General features: G+C 57.2%; 1 protein-coding gene across 3 annotated transcripts in view; it reads left to right on the top strand.

Moving 5' to 3' along the window:
- Positions 1 to 3,085: 3,085 nt before the first annotated feature.
- CPSF1 (cleavage and polyadenylation specific factor 1) overlaps positions 3,086 to 21,233 on the top strand; it is a 36,460-nt gene continuing 18,312 nt past the window's right edge. For 2 of the 3 annotated variants that reach the window (XM_053249859.1, XM_053249858.1), the window contains exons 1-15: positions 3,086 to 3,200; positions 6,900 to 7,056; positions 7,941 to 7,968; positions 9,013 to 9,146; positions 11,459 to 11,539; positions 11,979 to 12,130; positions 12,772 to 12,918; positions 14,224 to 14,363; positions 15,100 to 15,210; positions 16,536 to 16,629; positions 17,673 to 17,760; positions 19,349 to 19,474; positions 19,794 to 19,845; positions 20,654 to 20,748; positions 20,997 to 21,071. In XM_053249859.1, the coding sequence (XP_053105834.1) occupies positions 6,913 to 7,056; positions 7,941 to 7,968; positions 9,013 to 9,146; positions 11,459 to 11,539; positions 11,979 to 12,130; positions 12,772 to 12,918; positions 14,224 to 14,363; positions 15,100 to 15,210; positions 16,536 to 16,629; positions 17,673 to 17,760; positions 19,349 to 19,474; positions 19,794 to 19,845; positions 20,654 to 20,748; positions 20,997 to 21,071 (1,467 nt within the window). In that variant the 5' untranslated portion in view covers positions 3,086 to 3,200; positions 6,900 to 6,912. Of the gene's footprint in view, positions 3,201 to 6,899; positions 7,057 to 7,590; positions 7,712 to 7,940; positions 7,969 to 9,012; positions 9,147 to 11,458; positions 11,540 to 11,978; positions 12,131 to 12,771; positions 12,919 to 14,223; positions 14,364 to 15,099; positions 15,211 to 16,535; positions 16,630 to 17,672; positions 17,761 to 19,348; positions 19,475 to 19,793; positions 19,846 to 20,653; positions 20,749 to 20,996; positions 21,072 to 21,233 lie in introns of those variants that run through there. The other variant, XM_053249860.1, reaches the window with a different exon arrangement.

The raw sequence follows: 21,233 nt of genomic DNA, 5'->3' as shown, positions 1-21,233 counted from the left end.
ACTCAACACCTGATGAGAATCAAGCTTCCTGCAATCCTGTCTCTCAAGGATCTGCAGTTATTCCATGAGAGAAAACTCCATGCTGGCTTTGACCATGAAGGAGCAAAAACTCCATGCCCCTCACTAAGTCTTTCCGCATGTGCTTCTCCCCAACAAAGACCTCCCTTCTTGTTCCCAGAATTCCCAGCAACCACTCTCTAGGTCTGTTGTAAATCTGTTGGCAGGACTGACCTGACAGGATTTACGATCCCTTCAGCTCTACTTGTGTGAGTCAAAATAAAGTTCTGTAGATACGGGAAGCAGCTTAGCAAAGAATGACTATCAAGATAAAGTACTATAAACAAAAGAAAGTCCCTTGAAACTAAACTAGGTACCCCCTCTACAATAACTGAGTAATAACTGAAATAAAGGAGCAAGGAAGAACAGAATAAGGACAGGCTGAAACAGAGAAGATTGAGTAATTACAAATACGAGGACACTGGATGTGAAAGGCAAAGTTGCTGACAGTGCTGACTTAGAAACCACGTCGGCGTGATCTAGGGCTCGAGATAACCGGCAGCCAATCAGGCTTTCCTGACTCAGCATTTCTATTTCCTCTCCTGTGAGATCTTGCACCTGCATGCCTTCCACTGAGCCTTTCTCTTGAGACGTCTTCTTAACACAGGTGAAATTCCAGCTTCCTCCTGATCAGACTCCTCAGCCCTCATCTCTGTCAGCTGTCCAGATTCTCCTGTCTCTTGCCGATCCAGCTCAGCTTCAGCATTTGTTCTCATAGCCAAATCCTCCTGCTGTGCTTCTGAGCCTGTTCTCCCAACCAAGTCCTCCTGTTCCTCCTCTGACACTTCTGACTCAGAGGTCTGAGCCATGACAAGGTCCCACCCACCTGGTGTACTGATTGGCTGCCTTGGAGTTCACCAGCCTGTCAGTCAAGACAAGGGTTCACTCCCTGTTAACTCTTTAGAGGGATGGGAGGGTGATCACTACAGCATGTCTACATTTTCAGAGCATTTCACATACGTTGAAGAAATAGTGGCACAACCTTATCAAGTAGGCCAGCATTCTTCAGATGAGGGGCTATAACTTATTGGTGGAGTACCTGCTTTCCATGCAGATCCCTAGTTCAATCCCTGGCAGCATCTCCAGTTAAGAGAGCAGAGCAGGTAATGATAGTTGCCAATTGAGATCCCGGGCAGGCAGCTGTCTGCAGCCAGAGCAGATGCCACTGGGCTTAGGTGGACCAGTGGTCTGACTTGGAATACAGCTGCTTCCTATGTTCATTATTACCCCTATATTTCAGATGGTTGAGCTTGCCTAAGGCCCCCCTTGTGACTTTGGGGCCAAGGTGAAATATAAACCAAGGACTTCCTACTACACTGCATGCAATTTTTCTAACTGCATTTTCCCCTCTGCAGCTAATAGGAACTTTGGGGTGTGTGTGTGTGTGTGTGTGTGTGTGTGAGAGAGAGAGAGAGAGAGAGAGAGAGAGAGAGAGATATTTGGATCAGGGCCACAGTATGGGGGGAAAGGGCTAGATTCCAATCTCTGCCCTGAGGTCCCAATCCTCCTCATGGCCCCCTCTCCCTCCTCATGGCTGCTCTGAAAAAATAAGTCCAGGGCTGCAGTTGTGGAATACTGATGTCCCAACCACTTTGGCCCTTGGCTTCTTCAGCTCTTGAGGTGACCCCCTTGCCAAATCTACATGGTCTCCGCTGCACACCTACCAGCATATCAAGAATGGGCAGTGGGTGACATGCAAACAAGAGGTGTGGATTCCAACCACAGGATGAACAAATTTATCTCCCCTCCGCCACTTCCTGCTCCCCCGCCCGCACGGCTTTGCATCTGCCCTCCCCTCTTCTAGCAGAAGACACCTTTGGAAAGAAGAGATCTGCCCTTCCCTACGTATTTTCACAACGGCCCACTTGGCTTTTGTGTTAACGGCCCAGAGACGAAAGTTTGGGGCCGTGTACAGATTTGACACATAAATAAATAAATACAGCCTCTTTCCCTTGCATAGAACTGGCCATGGGCTGGATGAGGTACCCGGAAGTCAACAGTATGGGGAAAAGAGAAGTTGAAGCGAGTGCCTCCATCCATTCACGCCACAGCTGTCCACACTGATGCTCGGACTCCATACTTGATGTCCTGGTTTATTTTCAACACTGCCCACATTCAAAAATGACCCAAGCCTAGGGTGGTGAAGAGAGCACCTTCTGCTTCAGGACACCCACCACTTGATTAAGATCTTCTGGAGAGGTCAACCTGCAGTTGCTAACCGCTCCGCTTAGGGTCAGGCCTTCTCCATAGCCAGCAGGCAAGGAAGGGCAGCAGTGGGCAGCACCTGAGGTGGTGGGGGTCGACCCCTTGCCAACCCCTGCGCCTCACCCTGTACCACTGTCTCCTCTAGCAGGGATTCCCAGATGTTGTCCACTACAACTCCCAGCATCCCCAGCGGCAGTGGCCTTTGGCTGGGGATTATGGGAGTTGTAGTCAGCAACATCTGGGGGTCCCTGTTAGAGGGGACACTGTGACCTGTCCCCATGCCTGCCGCCCTGCCTGTGTGTCATCACTGCCCTTTAAAAGGCTGGAGGGAGGAGCTGCTCTCTGGGTCCCTTCCTTGACAGGGGGCTGGGCTGTGTGTGGGACCGTGTGTTATGTTCACACCAGGCCTCTCAACCAGGATCGGTCCTCCAGTGGAGGGAGGCACCGCAGTTCTCCTCACGGGGACACATGGAGGGCCACGTCCGTCCTGGTGCCCGCTCGCTGGGGCGCTCTTCCAGGCTGCAGTCCGGTCCCTCCAGAGGCCCTTGGTCCTGGAAGGCCGGCCCTGAATCCGGCGGTGGTGGCGGGCGGGCGGTTTCGTGTTGGCGGCAAGGCACTCTGCATATGCCCAGAGACGCTGCTCTTGGCACTCACGCAGCACGTCTTCCAGGCGGAACCATATTCCGCACTGTTCCAGGGACCCGCCTCGTGACAGACACCCAGCAGCCCACCCTCTCCCCCCCCCCCCGCCTGCAGTCCGAGGCAGCAGCCCTTCCGCGCCGCGCACCCCCGGGGGACCGCCTCGCAGGGCCGCTCTAGCCCCGCTCCTCGCTCGCCGCACCGATGGTTCCGGCGGGGACTGTTTCTACCCGGACCTAATTTCTTGATGCTCCCACCAGCCGGCGGAGCGGGACTGGAGGAGGAGTGGGGCGGGGGAGGTAAGCCGGGTCGGGGGCGAGCGGGGAGTCGGGACAGAGGAAGAGGGGCTGGCGGGGGGGGAGATGATGTCGGCGCTGTGGAACTGACGGACACTTGCCCCGAGTCTCACGCGCCACGCTCTCGTTGGCTCCCAGCCCGCCCTATATCCTGCAGTCTGGGGCCGGGGAGCCCCCGCAGAGGGTGGGAAGGGCGGCTGGGGTCTAATGGACACCCCCTTCCCCTTGTCTGTGACTCCCCTTCCCGGAGAGCTGGTCTCGTGGCAGCAAGCATGAGTGGTCCCCTCTGCTAAGCAAGGTCTGCCCTGTTTTGCATTTGGATGGGGGACGCCATGTGTGAGCCCTGTGAGACATTCCTCGTAGCAGGATGGATTATGGGGCCGTAGCTCAGCGGAAGAGCATCTGCAGAAGGTTCCAAGTTCCCTCCCTGGCAACATCTCCAAGATAGGGCTGAGAGACATTCCTGCCTGCAACCTTGGAGAAGCCACTGCCAGTCTGTGAAGATGATATTGAGCTAGATAGACCAATGGTCTGACTTGGTATATTATTATTATTATTATTATTATTATTATTACACTTATATCTCACTTTTCCTCCAAGGAGCCCAGAGTGGTGTACTACATACTTGAGTTTCTCTTTCACAACAACCCTGTGAAGTAGGCTAGGCTGAGAGAGAAGTGACTGGCCCAGAGTCACCCAGCAAGTCTCATGGCTGAATGGGGATTTGAACTTGGGTCTCCCCAGTCCTAGTCCAGCACTCTAACCACCACACCACGGTGGCAGTATATGGCAGCCTCCTATGGGTGATGACAGCTGGGGACTGTCAGCATTGCCCTTTCTGGATACTGGGGGTGGGCTGAGAGTTTCAGAGGTGAAGGACATGCATTCTGTACATCATCATTATTATTAATAAAATACTTATACCTCACTCCTCCAGTACAATACTGCCTGGGGCGGCTCACAATAGTAAAACAAAAGTGATATAAAATTTAAAACAAAAACCCACCAGACTGTAGTAAAACACACTAAAGGTAAAGTTTGCCTTCCAGTCGATGTCAACTCCTGGGGTCCACAAAGCCCAGTGGTTGTCTTTGGTAGAATACTGGAGGGGTTTACCATTGCCAACTCCCGCGCAGTATGAGCTGATGCCTTTCAGCACCTTCCTATATCCCTGCTGCCTGATAGAGGTGTTTCTCATAGTCTGGGAAACATACCAGCGGGGATTCAAACCGGCAACCTCTGGCTTGCTAGTCAAGCCATTTCCCGCTGTGCCTCTCTAAATGAGTAAATTTTAAGATCTTTTAAAAAACCCTAAGGGGCAGGGGGAGCACAACCAAAAAGGGACTGTCCCTCCCACCTCAGTTGAATCTCAGTCAGTGGTGGGGCTGTGAGCAGGACTCGAGAAGATGAGCAAAGGAGCCTCCTGATTCGTGTGGGCAGATCTGGTCTGACAGATACCCTGGCCCCAAGCTGTGTAGGGCTTTAAAGGTGAAGACCAGCACTTTGGATCTGGCCCAGAAGCAAACTGGCAGCCAGTGAAGTTGCTGTACTGGGAGGCACTCCAGTGCTACTCCCTCAGTGTCAGAAACCTGGTCCCAGGGGCTGAAGGAGACGGTTCTGCATGCTCTTCTAAGAGGAGTCCCCCTCCCAGGGCCACTGTCTAGAGAGTGCTAAGGCTGCAGGGCACCAGGCCAGGCCTGACTCCAGAAGCAGCCCAAGCGCTTGCTGGGGACATTCATTCATTCATTCGATTTCTATACCGCCCTTCCAAAAATGGCTCAGGGCGGTTTACATAGAGAAATAATAAAGGAATAAGATGGATCCCTGTCCCCAAAGAGCTCACGATCTAAAAAGAAATATAAGGTAGGCACCAGCAACAGTCACTGGAGGGATGCTGTGCTGAGGATGGAGAGGGCCAGTTATTCTCCCCCTGCTATATAAAAGAGAATCACCACTTTTAAAAGGTGCCTCTTAGCTCAGTTAATAGGGGGCAGCAAGTGATTGGACAGGTGTGCTCCCAGAATCCTTTGTAACGACACAGAGAATGTTGGGTTTTGAGTCTCAAGGCATGCACAACTGAAGACTTGCTCTCCAGCATCCTTTGTGAAGCTGCGTTTTTGGACAGCACAGGCAAAATGACAAGAAGCAGCCTTGCCGAGTACCCTTTCCCCTCTCTTCCTTGTGTGAACAGTATCCTGCTCTCCATTTAGCATCCTCAGCTCTCCCAATGGGGCAGGGGATTCTTTCCGAACAGTTCTGTAATCTGTCGTGGAGACTAGAGGAAGTTAGTAGGGGGTAGATTAAGAGTCATTGAGGCCTCAGACCACGGGCATTTGTTACCATCACACCATCAATGTGCATAGCACTGACAGAGTGCAAGAAGGCAGGTCTCTGTCCTAAGGAGTGTACAATCAGGAACATAGGAAGCTGCCGTATACGAGTCAGACCATTGGTCTATCTAGCTCAGGACTGTCTACACAGACTGGCAGTGGCTTCTCCCAGGTTGCAGGCAGGAGTCTCTCTCAGCCTTGTCTTGGCAATGCTGCCAGGGAGGGAACTTGGAACCTTCTGCTCTTCCCAGAGTGGCAGCTCCATCCCTTAAGGGGAATATCTTACAGCACACTTCTAGTCTCCCTTTCATATGCAACCAGGGCAGACCCTGCTTAGCTAAGGGGACAAGTCATGCTTGCTACCACCAGATGAGCTTTCCTCACATGCTCACATTGAAATCACTCCCTCTTCATTTTCTAACACAATGGCCATAGTGGCTGGGGATGATGGGAGTTTTAGTCCAACGACATCTGGGTATCCAAGCTTGAGAACCTCTTGGCCTGGGACAAACCTGTGCTCATAGTCCATGAAAGACTTGTATGGCTCAAAGCAGAGAGTCAGCTGAGCCACCTCAAAAAACTTTCAGCATGCCTTCCGGTATTTTCTTTTTAATCATTCTGTTCTAATGACTGGAGAATGATGTACTGTGATTTGGATGGGTTGTTGGGCCAAGTCCTATTGTAGACGCCATATTCTGAAATATGGCGTCAGCCAAATAAAGACTTCTTTGGGCTAGCTACCCTTACACTTCTTTATTGTGCCATTTCCGCAAGAGCAGCTGTCAGTCTGGCCCCATGGTTGGAGCCAAGAGTGACGTGATCTACGCAGTCAGATTTGAGGGTGTGTGTGTGTGTGTGTGTGCCTGGGAGTATCACGGCTGTCCACCTCCCGCAGTCATGTCAAGGGCCAGCCTGTCCAGAGGGGGCCTTGGGGAGTCTGCTCCCAGGCTGTGGTGCCTGCTACCCCAGGCTTAGCTCTGACCTTGGCGAGCCTGCCTGAGGCCAAGAGGGTGATGTCAGTGAGAGCAGAACACACTGCCTGATCCTTCCACCTGCCTGCAGGAACCTCTTGTTTGGCATGCCCTGCTCTCAGAATGGGCTGGCTCTTCCTGGCATCTGAAGAGGGCCCAGCCCAGAGATCCTGGCGGCTAGCTGTCGGAAGCAGCTCTGGTCAAGATGTAGGGGTGGGCATGTTGAGGGCGAAAGTGGTCTTGGAAGGCTCCAGCAGAGGTCCCTGCTTTGGCCAGATCAGGTTGGCAGTGCACAGGCTGAATCTCTGCCTGACACCCTGCAGGCCCCAGGATCCGGGCCCACTGTGGATTCCTTCAGGGGCAGCCTGCCGCTTCCCCCACTGAGACGACTCTTTCTGCAGGGAGCCTGCCGCGATGTACGCCGTGTACAAGCAGGCCCACCCTCCCACAGGGCTGGAGTTTTCCATGTACTGCAACTTCTTCTCCAACGCGGAGCGCAACTTGGTGGTGGCAGGAACCTCGCAGCTGTACGTGTACAGGCTCAACCACGACTCGGAGGTACTGGGGGCTACCTGTCTGTGGGCAGCATTGTCAGTGGTTGTGCATGCGTGTGTCGAGGAAGCGACAGGGATGGTTACTGACCTTTGCTTATGGTTTATTATAAGAGGTGACTGTTCACCTTCTGAAACCAACAGGCCGTGGGTTTAGCAAACGGACAAAAGCAAAAGGTGATGCATTGGGCCTTCGCATGTGGCCAAATGTGTGACCCACTGTCTCCATCCAAAGGGCCAGGCAAAGGGATGGATGCCAGCAGCCCATCAGCGGCTGCCCCTGGCCACCTCCTGCTCCCATGCCAGGCCCTGCATTCTCATGGGCTTCCCCTGGAGTGCTTGTTCCTTTAAGTAGCCTGGAGTTGATGCTGCTTCTGCAGATGCTCCAGGAAAAGGCATTTCTGGCACAGCAGGATAGATTTGCTGACATGCCATTTTTAGAGGGCGATGCAGAGAAAGAAGTAACTGGATGCGACACCCTTTGGGGGGAGTCTGGAGTATTCTGAACCTTCTCCCTAGGAAGAGTGCTTTGTCCAGCGCCTGGGAGGACAGCTGAGGAGGAGCATTAGTGGGGGCTCTGGGGAGAAGAACCTGGACTGGGGTGGGCTTGAGAGTCATGGGATGATCAGCAGGAGGAGGAGGAGAAGAAGCGTCCATGCACGGTTCGTGGTTGATCTGTAGGCATGTGCCACGCTGGGAGTGGGGAGTGGAAATTGTACGGACAGCCCCGTTTCCCCCCCTGTGGTGTGGTTTGCCACCCCTGGCTTTCACTCCGGGGTGTCGAGATCTCACTTGGTGGCTGATGCTTGCTTTGGCACCTCGCTGGGGGCCGAGGGCGGTGTGGTGCTTTGGGACTGCAGGGCTGATGAGGTTTCTCTGCTTCTCTTCTAGACCTCGACCAAAAATGACAGGATTGCAGGTGAGTGAGTGGCCAGCAGGCGGGGGGTGGGCCGCTGCGCTCAGGCAGGGCACTCTAGGCGACCATCGGGCTCTGAACCCCTGCCCCCAAAGGAAGCCGCTCTTGCAGTCCCTGAGGCTGCTGAGCTCCAGTCTCCTTACCTGTCGGGGGTCCCGGCTGCAGTCTTGGGCCGTAGAGACCCGTCTGGCCCCAGAGCTAGACGCTCCTTCTGGGCTAACTAGCAGCCAGGAGCCCTCTTGGGAGTCTAGGCATGAGCCCTCCTACCCGTCGGCAGGTGCCAGGCCAGTTCACAGGACTCTTGCTGTGAGAGACGTGCTCTGCCTTTCTTCCAGGGAGCTCCCCAGAGCTCCGGCGGATGTGCGCGCTCCCCAGGCCCACTTTGTCCTCCCAGCAGCCCTGGGAGGGAGGCTAGGCCGAGCGCTGGGGAGCTTTGTGGCCGAGCACGTGCGTTGCCTGCAGGAGGCCTCTCAGGCGTGCCATCCCTTGAGCCTCCCGCTAAGCAGGTCTTGGGCCAGAGGTGGGGGCGAGATCTTTGGAGAGCCATTGCTGCTGCGAGTGGCTGGCACTGGGTGGGACAGACCAAGGGGCTGATTCAGGACAAGGCCGCCCCCTGGGCTGAGCACGTTCTCTGCCCCCGGGGCAGCCCTGACAGCCATGGGCTTGGCAGCCTTGGGCTTGCCCTCTGGCTTCCTGCGCAGGATCTCCTCCTTAATGCAGACGGGTTGGAGAGAAGGCCTCTGTGGAGCGGGGGGGGGGCGGTCTGGGGCTGGAGCATGGGAGGGTGAAGGGGGCAGGAGCGACGCCTCCCAGCCCCACCTGTCAAGGGGGAGAGCCTCTTAACGCCATCTCAGGATGAAGCGAGACGGAGGTCGCAGGCTGGAGGCTTGGGGGAGCTGCTTCCAAGCAGCTGTGTGGGATTTCAGAACCCTCCGTTTGGGGAAGGGGGCTTGATGAAGGGGTGAATCCGCCCGGTGGGGTGGGTGCAGGTGCACGGGGGTCTTTCCAGTGGCTCTTCCTCCTGTACCCGCTTGCTGTCTTGCACAGAGGGCAAAGGTCACAAGGAGAAGCTTGAGCTGGTGGCCGCCTTCTCCTTCTTCGGCAACGTCATGTCCATGGCCAGCGTCCAGCTTGCTGGAGGCAAGAGAGATGCCCTCCTCCTCAGCTTCAAGGATGCCAAGGTAGGGTGTCGCCTGCGGGAGGAGGCCTGGGCAGGTCCCTGGGCGGGAGGGCTGTGTGGGGCCTTGCAGAGGGGTGAGCAGCTGGGGCAGCCCCGTGGAATCCGGCACCATCCTGGAGATCTTGCCTTAGGTTTGGCCCTGACAAGTGGCCCACGTAGCCCCTCTGGGAGCCCTCCAGTGCCTCTGCCTGTACTTGCCACTTGAAAGAAGACCTGGGAGTCCAGGGCTTTGGCTTGACAACATGTGCAACAAGTAACAAGTAAAAAGGGACAAAGCCCCTTTTCAGCCAACATTCCAGACGGTAGAGGTCCACTATCTCTGTAAGATCCTTTGTGTTGGGAGATCGGAGCAATAAAAAAGAAGCAATGAAAACTCAGTTGGATCTTGGTCCGGAGGAGAGCTGGTCTTGTGGCAGCAAGGAAGAATTGTCCACTTTGCTACAAAGGGCCTGCTTTGGTTTGCATTTGAATGGGAGACTACACGTTTGTTTGAGCACTGTAAAGTATTCTCCTGAGGGGGTAGGGTCCTAGTTAGGGGTGTGCACGGAACCGCAGAGCTGCGGTCCGGCACTGTGGGGTGGGTTCCTTTAAGAGTGGGGGAGGGTTTACTTACCCCTCCCGCCGCTTTGCCCCCTCCAGCGCTCGTATTTATTGTAAAAATTGGAGCGGCAGGATACCTCCCTGCCGCCCCTTCTTGCTCTTCACTGCAAAAGGCTCCGACAATTTTTACAATAAATATGAGCGCTGGAGGGGGGAAAGCGGCGGGAGGGGTAAGTAAACCCTCCCCCACTCTTAAAGGAACCCCCTTGAACCGGCCAGGTCCGGACCGGTCCGGACGATCCGGAGGCCTTTACAATGGCCTCCGGACCGGTCCGGACCCATCCCTAGTCCTAGTTCAGTGAAAGAACACCTGCCTGCTTGCGTGCAGAAGATTCCAAGTTCCCTCCCTGGCAGCATCTCCAGGATAGAGCTGAGAGAAATTCCTGCCTGCAACCTGGGAGAAGCCGCTGCCAGTCTGTGTAGACAATACTGAGCTGGATGGACCAAAGATCTGACTCAGAAGGCAGCGTCCTATATTCCTATGGTTAAAAAGTTAAAAGGCCAGGCTAAAACCACAATTAAAATAAGTTTAAAAAATTGAAAATTAGAAGTTATCAATGAAAAACTAAACACTAAGAAGCCTACCAGAGAAAAGATTAAGATAAAATTAAAAACAATAAGGAAGGGAGCATGGTGAACCTCTTCTGGGAGGGTGTTCCAAAATCGAGGGGCCAGAACCGAAAAGGCCCTGTCTCTACTTCCTTCCAGCTGGATCTCTGTTAGTGGCAGGGCCATGAGCAGGGCCTAAGATGCTGAACAGAGGGCCCTGGGAGGTTCATATGGGCGAATGCAGTCCAACAGGTACCCCAGTCCCAAGCCGTGTAGGGCTTTAAAGGTCTTAGGGCTTGAATCTAGTGTAGGGCTTGAATCTAGCCTGGAAGCGGACCAGTAATCAGTGAAACTGCCACAGGAAGGGTGTGACACTCATGAAGTGACTTGCACCCACGACCATCCTAGCAGCAGCATTCTGGACCAGCTGAAGCTTCCGAACCACCTAGGGTGCATTGCAGTAGTCTAATCTGGATGTGACCAAAGCATGAGTGATTGAGGTCAGGTCCAACTTCCCCAAGTAGGGTTGCAGCTGGTGTACCAGCCATAGCTGGTAAACCTTGTAGCAGACAGAATTAAAAGCAAAGAACAGGATCTGAAAAAGAAAAGAGAGCCAGCATGGTGGTGTGGTTAGAGTGCTGGACTAGGACCAGGGAGACCCGAGTTCAAATCCCCATTCAGCCATGATACTAGGTGGATGACTCTGGGCCAGTCACTTCTCTCTCAGCCTAACCTACTTCACAAGGTTGTTGTGAGGAGAAGCTTAAGTATGTAGTACACCACTCTGGGCTCCTTGGAGGAAGAGCGGGATATAAAATTTTTATATATATATATATATATGAAATCCCATTAGGGTAGGGAGGTGGTTATTCAGATGCATAGCTTGGCCCATCCCCCAGATTCATGCTAATATTTATAATTTTCTGTTAAAGCAAAAGACATAAGACATTTGAAATATCATTTTACAATTTTTAAATTGTTGTAATGTGTATGTTCCCCCCCTCCTCATTTTTGTCTTAATGAATGTTTTACTTTGTTTTTATTCTGTGGTAAACCGCCCAGAGATGTAAGTTTTGGGCGGTATAAAAATGTTTGAATAAAGAAAGAAAGAAAGAAGCTTTGAACGGGTGCCCCTGTTGTTAAATCCCTTTTCCTGCCCCACAGCTCTCGGTGGTGGAGTATGATCCTGGCACCCATGACCTGAAAACACTCTCCCTCCATTACTTTGAGGAGCCGGAACTGAGGGTAGGTACCCTGAGGTTTGAGGTTTAATGCTGAAAGCCACTGGAGGAGGAGGAGGAACAGCAGCAGCGAGGAATACTAGTAGGTCTCTTCCTCTGCTCCCCACTCCAAGGATTTGAGGGGTGATGGGATCTCCCTCTCAGCCTAATCTGATGGCATTCAGAGCAGCAGCCGCTGAAAGGTGCGGAGTGACAGCCAACCCAAGCAGGCGCTCTGACTTGTTCCTCTCTACTGGCCCCCCTCCGGGGGGAGAGTGCTCTCCGCTCTGGAGCAGGGTGCCATCTGCCAGGCCTTGGGGTGGCACTTGTACCCATCCAGAGGGTAGAGAGGGTATCTTCCAAAGACACAGTGGCGGACGAAGGCCTGGGCGGAGGGGCCAAGCACTCCCTCTGCCCTGCCCTGCCCTGCCCGGGATCCATGCCTTGCTGTGTCTTTCCTGCAGGACGGCTTTGTGCAGAATGTCCACATCCCCAAAGTGCGGGTGGACCCGGACGGGCGCTGCGCGGTGATGCTGATCTATGGCACCTGTCTGGTGGTGCTGCCCTTCCGCAGAGACACGCTGACCGATGAGCACGAAGGGGTCATGGGCGAAGGGTAAGGCCTGCTGGGAGTCTGCCTGCCTCCGGGTGTGGGATACTGGGTTGGTGCCCCTCCCAGGCGCTGAGAGGGGAGCAGCTAAAACGATCACAGGCTCCGAATGGGTGAAGTTTGGAGAGAGGAACTGTGGTTCACGGACGGGGAGCTTCGTGAAGAGAGCCCACTTCACAGGGAGTATAGATTCAAGATGCTGCTGTGGTCATGAGCATAAGCAGCTTGAAGAAGGATTGGCTGAATTCATGAGTGCCACAAAAGCCTTATCCTCCCATCCAGAGACTGCCTCCCTCTGCCCTGCAGAAGAGAGTTCCAGGGGGAGGGTGACACCCCAGAAAAGACCCTCCCTGTGCCTCTATCCCCTGAGCCTCTGGTGGCAGCAGAACGTGGAGTGTGGCCTCCGTGGGGATCTGGACACACGGAAGGCGGCTGCAGAAGAAGGCCGCCTTCTCTGAGAGGGTCTGGGCCCAGCTAACTGCCATGGTGAACAGGTGTTGATCGCCCTCTCTCTCTTCCCCAGAGTGTCCCGGCTGCAGCTGCTGTGGCTGCCCGGGGCTTCCCTCTGGCCTCTCCTGGGGGCTGCCCGTGGCTGTTCCCCGTGGGGCGTTTCTGGCCCCCGTAACTCCTGTGCCCTGTCCTTGCAGCCAGAAGTCGAGTTTTCTGCCCAGCTACATCATCGACGTGCGGGAGCTGGACGAGAAGCTGCTCAACATCATCGACATGCAGTTCCTGTATGGCTACTACGAGCCCACCCTGCTCATCCTCTTCGAGCCCAACCAGACCTGGCCGGGGTGTGTCCTCCCTCCCTTGTTAGGCCTGCCACAGACCCAGGTGCCCTGGGCTTCTGGGGAGAGGCCAGCTGAGCCTCTTGCGACTTCCCTCCGCCTGCTTGGGGTGGGGAGCCTGGGGTGGGGGGTAAGAAGGCTGGACTCCATCTGCCGAGCACCAAGTGAGAGCTGTGCGGCTGGGAAGGGGGGAGCCTTGCTGCCCTGGGGCTGACTTTCCGGTGCCAGGTGCGGGATGTGAAGGTGCTGGGATAGAGCCCGGGGACTTTGGCTATCACGGCGAAAAGGGTTCCTCTGGCAGGAAGGGTCTGGGTGACTGTTGTGGGGGCGACTCTTACTTCTCTCTAGGGGGCCTGAATTCTGCTGGGTGAGGCTTGGGAGCAGGAGAGGGAGCGAGGCCAGGGCGTGGCGTGGGAGAAGAGGCCAAGACGGGCCTGATCTCCACCAAGAAGATCTTTTAGGGAATAGCCGGAGGGTTTTCCTTCTTGGTGTTTAGACACTACGGAGTCCTTCCTTCCGTGGAATTCCAGGCAGCCTCCGGGGGGTTCCCAGGCAATCTCCCGTCTAGGCACTGCCCAGGATGCCGCTTAGTTTCAGGACGGGGCGGTGCCCTCTGCTTTCAGACCAGGGCCTGTCCATGGCTCTGTCTCCACTCATTTTATCCACAAAACAACCTTGTGAGGGAGGTTAGGCAGAGAGGGCGTGACTGGCACGAGATCAACCTGAGGGGCCATCTGGACCGGACTCTCTCCAGCCTTCATCCGGCCCTTTCACGACTGGGCCACTTTTCAAGCCTGTGAGCCCTTTGGGGACAGGGGTCCCTCTTTTTCTATGAAAACTGCTCTGATGTGTGTTTTTGTTCTTGTTTGGGGGGGGTGGGGAAGCAGGATATAGATAATATACCACACTGGTAGCCAGAGTTCATTGTGCTGAGACTCAGCCCTGGAACCTGATCTGAATGCCTCAGGCCCGAAGCGATAAAAATAAGGGCCGAGGGCTGGCTTTGGGCATGTGCCAAGGGTGTTCCTTGCAGCCGAGCAGCCGGAGTGTGCTCCGGCCCATTGGAGATCAGGGAGCAGGGCTCTTTTTCTTTGGGTGGGTGGTGGGTGGGGGGGACACGAAGCCCTGCAGGACTCCTTGCTGCTGGGGAGAAGGTTGTGGCGGGGCGGCATTGGAGCCCTGCTCTCTCCCACATTCCCTCTGGCACTCGCTTCTTGGGGTCTGAGGCTGCCGGGGATTGTTCTTTGCTGCCCCTTCCCTGCTCCCCGACTGCTAGGTTTCAGAGCTCCCCTCCCTCGTCTCCCCCTGCAGGCGGGTGGCTGTGCGCCAGGACACTTGCAGCATTGTGGCCATCTCCCTGAACATCATGCAGAAGGTCCACCCGGTCATCTGGTCCCTCAGCAACCTGCCCTTTGACTGCACGCAGGCCCTGGCCGTGCCCAAGCCCATCGGTGAGCGCAGCTGCCTCTTCCTGGCTGGGGCAAGAGTGTGTGTGTGTGTGTGTGTGTGTGTGTGTGTGTGTGTGTGTGTGTGTGTGTGGAATGGGGGTGTCCGCTTGTGTGGAGGGCCGTGTGGCTGACCAGCTTTGGGATGGGGCTCAGTGCTGAGGTGCACTCCCAAATGGGGGCAAAGCTGGTTGGTTGGTGGGGAGGGCCCGTAGATCCATGGAGAGAGGCCCTGGCTCTGCCCACACATGGACCCTGGCTCCGTTCCCTGCATCTCCCGTGAAAAAGGAGATGGCCAGGTGGCAGCGGCAGCAGCAGCAGCGCTGAGAGAAACTCCTCTGCCTGCGAAGCCGGAGAGCCGGTGCCAGCCAGCCGAGGCAGTCCTAGGCTGCATGGTGGCCCCGTGACCTGACTGGTTGGAAAGCCGCCTTCCTACGGATGTGTGTTTCCTACGGGTGTGTGCGTGCATGAGACCTCTCGCCTTGGCAGGTGACGGGCACAAACTTGCGTCCCACCAGCTTCGAGCCTGTGGCTCAGAGGGTTGGCTCCATCTCTGCGCCAGGTTCCCTTCCCCACGCCTCACTGGTGTTCCCTGTAGCAGGGATTCCCAGATGTGGTCGACTCCAGCTCCCATCATCCCCAGCCGAAGGCCACAGCAGCTGGCCATGGTGGGAGTTAGCCAGGCCTGGGAATGCCTGTTCCAGGGAGCACGACTCCTAATGCTCCTTTCCCTCCCTTCCAGGTGGCGTCGTGATCTTTGCAGTGAACGCGTTGCTGTACCTGAACCAGAGTGTGCCGCCTTACGGCGTGTCCCTCAACAGCCTCACCAACGGCACCACTGTCTTCCCATTAAGTATGCCCGCCTGCCTGCCTGCCTGCCTGCCTGCCTTCTGACCCCTTCCTTCCCTGGAGTCCCAGCCCTGGGATGCTGGCTTCTCTCCTTATATCAGGGGTTCTCAACCATGGGTCCCCAGGTGATGCTGGATTACAACTCCCATCATCCCCTGCCACAATGGCCAAAACCCATTGTGACAGTGGGTGGGGGGAATTGTAGTCCAGCTGCTGTAGTCCAGCTGAGACACGCTTGAGAACCCAGCTCTATCTAGGGCCTGACCTTTTCCTGCGCCTCTAGTTTCACTTTTCTGTATAGCTCTGGGGTGGGGAGGGATGGTGGCCAGTAGGGATGTGCAAACCGGTTCGGAACTGAACTGGTTCGGGTCAACTTTTCGATACTGAGCCCAAACTCACACACACCCCAGTTTGACTCGATTTCGAGCCGAACCCCCCAACATGTTTGGGGGGTTCTAAGTTTAAATTAAGAAAAATAACTTACCCCCTCTTTACTCCCATTGGGCATGCGCAGCGGCCTCTATAATGGCTGCCATGATGGAGGACAGGCCCGGAATGGGCCAAAGACCACCCAAACCGGGTGATTTGGGGCAGTAATAGAAGCCAGCAGGGGGAGGGGGCGCCTCTGAAGACATACACTCTCACGATCGAGGCTGTGCCCCCTGGAGGGGATACATTAATTTAAATAAAAAATTAAAAGGAATTTTTGTGAACTCCCTCCTGAACCAGGGTGGGTGGGTTTGAGGGGGTGCAAAACTGAACTGGCCCAGTCCGGTTCAGGTCCGGTTCGGACTCAGACCGAACCGGGCCAACCGGTTTCATGCACACCCCTAGTGGCCAGTGCTGAAGCTCCTTTCCCAATCAGATAGGCTTACCCCAAGATACTGGTACTGTTTGACACCCCCCACCCCGTCGGTCATCTGGGCTCACCATACAGGCTCCCAAGTGATTTTATTGGCAAGGAAGGGATTGGTATAGGACATGCAGGGCATTGTCACCGGACATTGCTGTTAACTGTGGATTAAAAACGTGCTATACATGTTCTTTTAAAACACGTATGTGTGTTTATGAGGAAGCCGAGATGGGCAGGCCCTCCCGCGCTGCCCCGGCTGGCAGACTGAGCAGTGGTGTGGCCCACCTGCGCGTAGGTGGGTGGGCGACTCAGGTGTAGGACTCAGGCCAGGCTGCGTTGACCAGGAGAGGCTGCTGCCTGCCTGCTTGCCTGCGGCTGCTGCTGCAGCATCTCGTCCTCCTGGCCCCAGCGCTCTGCCCGCTTGCCTGGGGCTGGAGTGATGGCTTCCCCGCCCCGCTGCTGTCTCCTCTCTGCAGGGGTCCAAGAGGGAGTGAAGATCACCCTGGACTGTGCTCAGGCGGCCTTCATCTCCTATGACAAGATGGTGATCTCGCTGAAAGGAGGGGAGATGTAAGCCGGGGCTGGGCTGGGGCTCCCGGGAGCAGCTGCCGGGGCCTCTGCTCTCTCCGGTCCTGGGAAACGCTCCGCAAGCCTTGGTGCTCTCCTCGGGGAGGCCGTTGGGAGCGGCCCGATGGGGGAGGGAGGGAGGGAGAGGCCGCTTGGCCCTGACACGGCCAGGCCTGGAGGAGAGCAGCCTCGGCTGTTGCCATGCCGTGGGAGGCCTTTGGGCGGCCTCTGCAAGGCAGCCGGGTCCAGGGGTCAGGGCAGACGCTGGCTGGCTGGCCGGCCTCGCGTGCTCCCCTGGCTGCCTTGACTCCAAGCAGTCCCCTCGGGAAGCCCTGCCGCAGAGACATATTTCATGGCTCCTCGGGGAAACCTGAAGCCTGCGGACAAGCCGGGCGTGGGGCTAGGGAAGAGGAGACGTCTCCTTGGAGCCCCAGAGAGGGGAGTGCAAGAGAGGAGAGGCGGCTTGTGGAGCCCTCCTGGCCAGACCCTTGGTGGGGGTGGGGGGCTTGCTGAGGCTGCTTCGGTTGAGACAAGCCTGTTTGGTGGACGCGTCCCGTGGTGGGTGGGAGTCGAGCAGAGGAGCGTGGTTCTCTGAGCAGCGGCAGCGGCTCTGGGCTTTTGCCCTACTTCCAGCCGCCCAAACTCAGCCAGGGCCCCTCCAGACCGCTGAGGCCTCCTCGGCTCTCGGCACTCGATGGCAGTTGCAAAATCTGCTCCATGGTGACCGGGGGGGGGGTCCTCCCAAACTTGCCAGGTGAGAGCAGCACTGGGCGTCAGTGGACAGCAGGGGCAGCTCAGCAGCTGGGCAGGGGTCAGCGTCTCCTGCGGCTTCGCCCTGCTAGGCCCAGCATGCACCTGGCCTGGCATGGTCTGCCTGGTTTGTGTGTGGTCCACGGGGGCAGCCTAGCTGGGATGCTGCAGTTCTGGCCCCCCTGTGGCAGGCAGGCGGCCTTTGGTGGCCGGGGCCGGCAAGGCCTCTTGTTCCGGCTGTGGCTGGCGCAGGCCCCTGAGCGGGTGGCTCCTTCCCCGGCTCTCTCTCCCCTTAGCTACGTGCTGACTCTCATCACGGACGGCATGCGGAGTGTCCGGTCCTTCCACTTCGACAAGGCGGCCGCCAGCGTCCTCACCACCTGCGTAAGTGTCCTTTCGCCCCAAAGTGGGGGCTGGCAGGGCACAGCCGGGGGGCAGGCAGGAGGCTGGCTGGGTGGGTGGCCTTGGCCTGTCGCTCCCACCCTCCTACCTCCCAGGGTTGTTGTGAGGAGGGCGTGGGGTAGCCCTTGTGCACATGCCCTACGGAGCTCCTTGGGGCAGTGGCCGGATGCCAGCAGGCTGGGCCCAAGAGCCTGCATGGAGCCAAGAGAGCCTGAGCATGAGTGGATCCCATCGGGAAGCTTCTCCTCCCCTCTTTTAAGAACAGAAGAACAGCCCTGCTGGATCAGGCCCAAGGAGGCCCATCCAGTCCAGCATCCTGTTTCACACAGTGGCCCACCAGATGCCGCCGGAAGCCACAGGGAGGCGTTGAGGGCATGCCCTCTCTCCTGCTGTTACTCCCCTGCAACTGGTTCTCAGAGGCATCCTGCCTTTGAGGCTAGAGGTGGCCTATAGCCCTCTGACTAGTAGCCGTCAATAGACCTCTCCTCCATGAAGTGATCCAAACCCCTTTTCAAGCCATCCAGGTTGTTGGCTGTCACCACATCTTTTGGCAGAGAATTCCACAAGTTGATTATGCATTGTGTGAAAAAGTACTTCCGTTTGTTGGTCCTAGATTTCCCAGCAATCAATTTCATGGGATGACCCCTGGTTCTAGTGTTATGGGAGAGGGAGAAGAATTTCTCTCTATCCACTTTCTCTACACAATGCATGATTTTATAGACCTCTATCATGTCTCCCTGCAGTCATCTTTTTTCTAAACTAAATAGCCCCAGGTGTTGTAGCCTTGCCTCATAAGGAAGGTGCTCTAGGCCCCTGATCATCTTGGTTGTCCTCTTCTGGACCTTTCCCAGTTCTACAGTGTCCTTTTTTAGATGTGGTGACCAGAATTGTACGCAGTACTCCAAGTGTGGTCACACCATAGTTTTGTATAAGGGCATTATAATGTTAGCCATTTTATTTTCAATCCCCTTCCTAATGATCTCTTTTGTCAGAGGAGAGCCGATCTGGTGGTAGCAAGCATGAAGGGTCCCCTTGGCTAAGCAGAGTCTGCCCTGGTTTGCATTTGAGCGGGAGACTACATGTGTGAGCATAAGAAGATCTTCCCCTTAGGGCAGACCTGTTCAACTTAGCCGCCCCCCCCACCCGCCAGCTGCTTTTGGACTACAACTCCCATAATCCCCAGCCCCAGTAGCCAATAGCCAGGGATTATGGGAGTTGTAGGCCAACTTCTGCAGGAGGGCCGAAGCTGAGCAGGCCTGCCTTAGGGGATGGGGCCATTGCTCAGTGGAGGAGCATCTGTCTGCCTGCTTGCATGCAGGTGGTCCCCAGTTCCCTCCCTGGCAGCATCTCCAGGTGTAGGGCTGGGAGAGACTCCGGCCTGCAGCCTTGGAGAAGCCGCTGCCAGTCTGGGTAGACAATCCTGAGCTCGGTGGACCAATGGCCTGACTCGGTGGAAGGCAGCTTCCTGTGGCCCTGTGTGTGTTCCCGGGTGCGCCCGGCTGCCTTGGGACTCTGCTCTGCCCGCCTCTCCCTCCTGGCCTTGCCTGACCGTCTCCCGCTTGCCCCTCAGATGATCACCATGGAGCCCGGCTACCTCTTCTTGGGCTCGCGCCTCGGCAACTCCCTCCTCCTTAAGTACACGGAGAAGCTGCAGGAGACCCCCATGAGTGTGGCCAAGGACTCCGCGGAGAAGACGGTGAGTGCAGCCGGGGAACTGGCAACCCCTTCTCCCCCCGGGAGAGGGAGAGGCCGTCGTGGAGGCTGCCTCCTCCTTCCTGAGTCAGGCCCCCTGAGGGGTGGGTGGGGGAAGCCCTGTCCCGGGGTATCACTTGGCCCATTGGGAGTGGAGGACAGCCTGGGGTTGCTGCCTGGTGCTGCGTGTGGGGAGCAGCCCTCTGCTGGCTTGTGGGGGCTGCTGTCTCCCAGGACCAGCCAGGGACATGGAGGCGGACTGGGTGGGGAGTCCCAGCCCCCCTGCCCCCCCCCGCTGACACCCTCCTTTCTCCCACTTGCAGGAAGAGCCTCCTGTCAAGAAGAAACGTGTGGAGCAGCCTGTGAACTGGGCCGGTAGGCGGCTCCTGCCCCACAGCAAAAGGGGGGGGGGAATGTGTGCTGATGAGGCAAATGCAGCAGCAACCCCCTCTCTGCTTCTTTAGCACCACTTATTCCGCTGCCCAGATCCAGGTGTTTGCAGCAGGCTGGGGGGGGGGCTGCCTGGGTCTCTTGCGGTCCCTGGAGGGAGACCCGGGGGCGGGGGGGGGCTGCTTGGCCGGCCAGGCTCCACGGGGCCTCTCGGCTGAGCCCCCCGGGCAAGAGGCGTTTCCTCCTCGGCTGCCGCTGGGCATCTGGGCGCTTGCTCCAGCCTCCAACCCCCTCCGGGGGGCCTGGGCCAGTTCCTTGTGACTGTTGGCCCCCACAGGCCGCGCCTGGCGCCTGGCCGCAGCCCTCCCCCGTCGTCTTCTCCGCAGGCTCCTGGTGCTGCCTGGAGGGCTCACGAGAAAGCCCTGCTGTGCGGGCGGCACCCTGGAGGGAGGACCCTGGCGCCGCCTCTGTGCTGCCGGGCCTCTCCCCACCCCCCCAGCACCTCCCTGGCCTGGCCAGCCAGACTCTGCTTCGCTGCCAGGGCGCTTGCCAGGAGCCCTTTCCCCCTGGTTTCCTCATTCGGGGGGTGGGTGGGAGGGTGGGGGGCAAGAACTGTGACAGAAGAGGGGGCCTGCAGGGGGGCTGTGGGGAAGTGGACCCCGGAGGGAGCGGGGAGGAGAGGGGCAGGAGCCCTGAGGGGGGGACAAGAAGCCGGGCAGCCCAGCGGAGGCCCCCGGCCCGCCGCCGCCCAGGGGGGCTTCCCCTACAGGACGTTCCAATCTGCCCTCTGCAGGAGGCAAGTCCGCGCCGCAGGACGAGGTGGACGAGATCGAGGTGTACGGCAGCGAGGCCCAGTCCGGGACCCAGCTGGCCACCTACTCTTTCGAGGTACTCTCCGGCCCCTGCCTGGGAGGCACGCTCAGGGGGCAAGGGGCCTGCTCCGGGCCGGCTGGTGGTGCCCACCAACGCTTCCCAGGAGGGCAGGGATGGCGGGCAGCTCAGCTCCACCCTGCGCGTGTGTCCCCCCCAGGGAGGGAAAGGTCTCCGGCCGGCCCTCCCTTCGGGCCCCTCTTGGGCAGTGAGGAAGCCCAGTGTGTGCTTGACGGATGGTTCTCCCTCCTGCCTCGTCCGGACAGGTCTGCGACAGCATCCTGAACATCGGGCCCTGCGCCAACGCCGCCATGGGGGAGCCGGCCTTCCTCTCCGAGGAGGTGCGTACGCTGCTGGTCAGACCCTGTCGCCCAGCCCTGGGGCTGCTCCTCACGCGCAACCCCCTGGCCCCATCAGGGAGGGAGCAGTTCAGGTCTGGAGAAGAGGCCCAGTGGGCAACTTGGCAGCTGCTTTGGGTCTTCCACCCTTCCGGAGGGTTTGTG

This window comes from Hemicordylus capensis, chromosome 4 (genome assembly GCF_027244095.1).
Source record: "Hemicordylus capensis ecotype Gifberg chromosome 4, rHemCap1.1.pri, whole genome shotgun sequence".
Classification (NCBI taxonomy): Eukaryota; Metazoa; Chordata; class Lepidosauria; order Squamata; family Cordylidae; genus Hemicordylus; species Hemicordylus capensis.
Note: the sequence above shows the minus strand (reverse complement) of the source record. Positions and strands in the feature narration are given on the sequence as shown.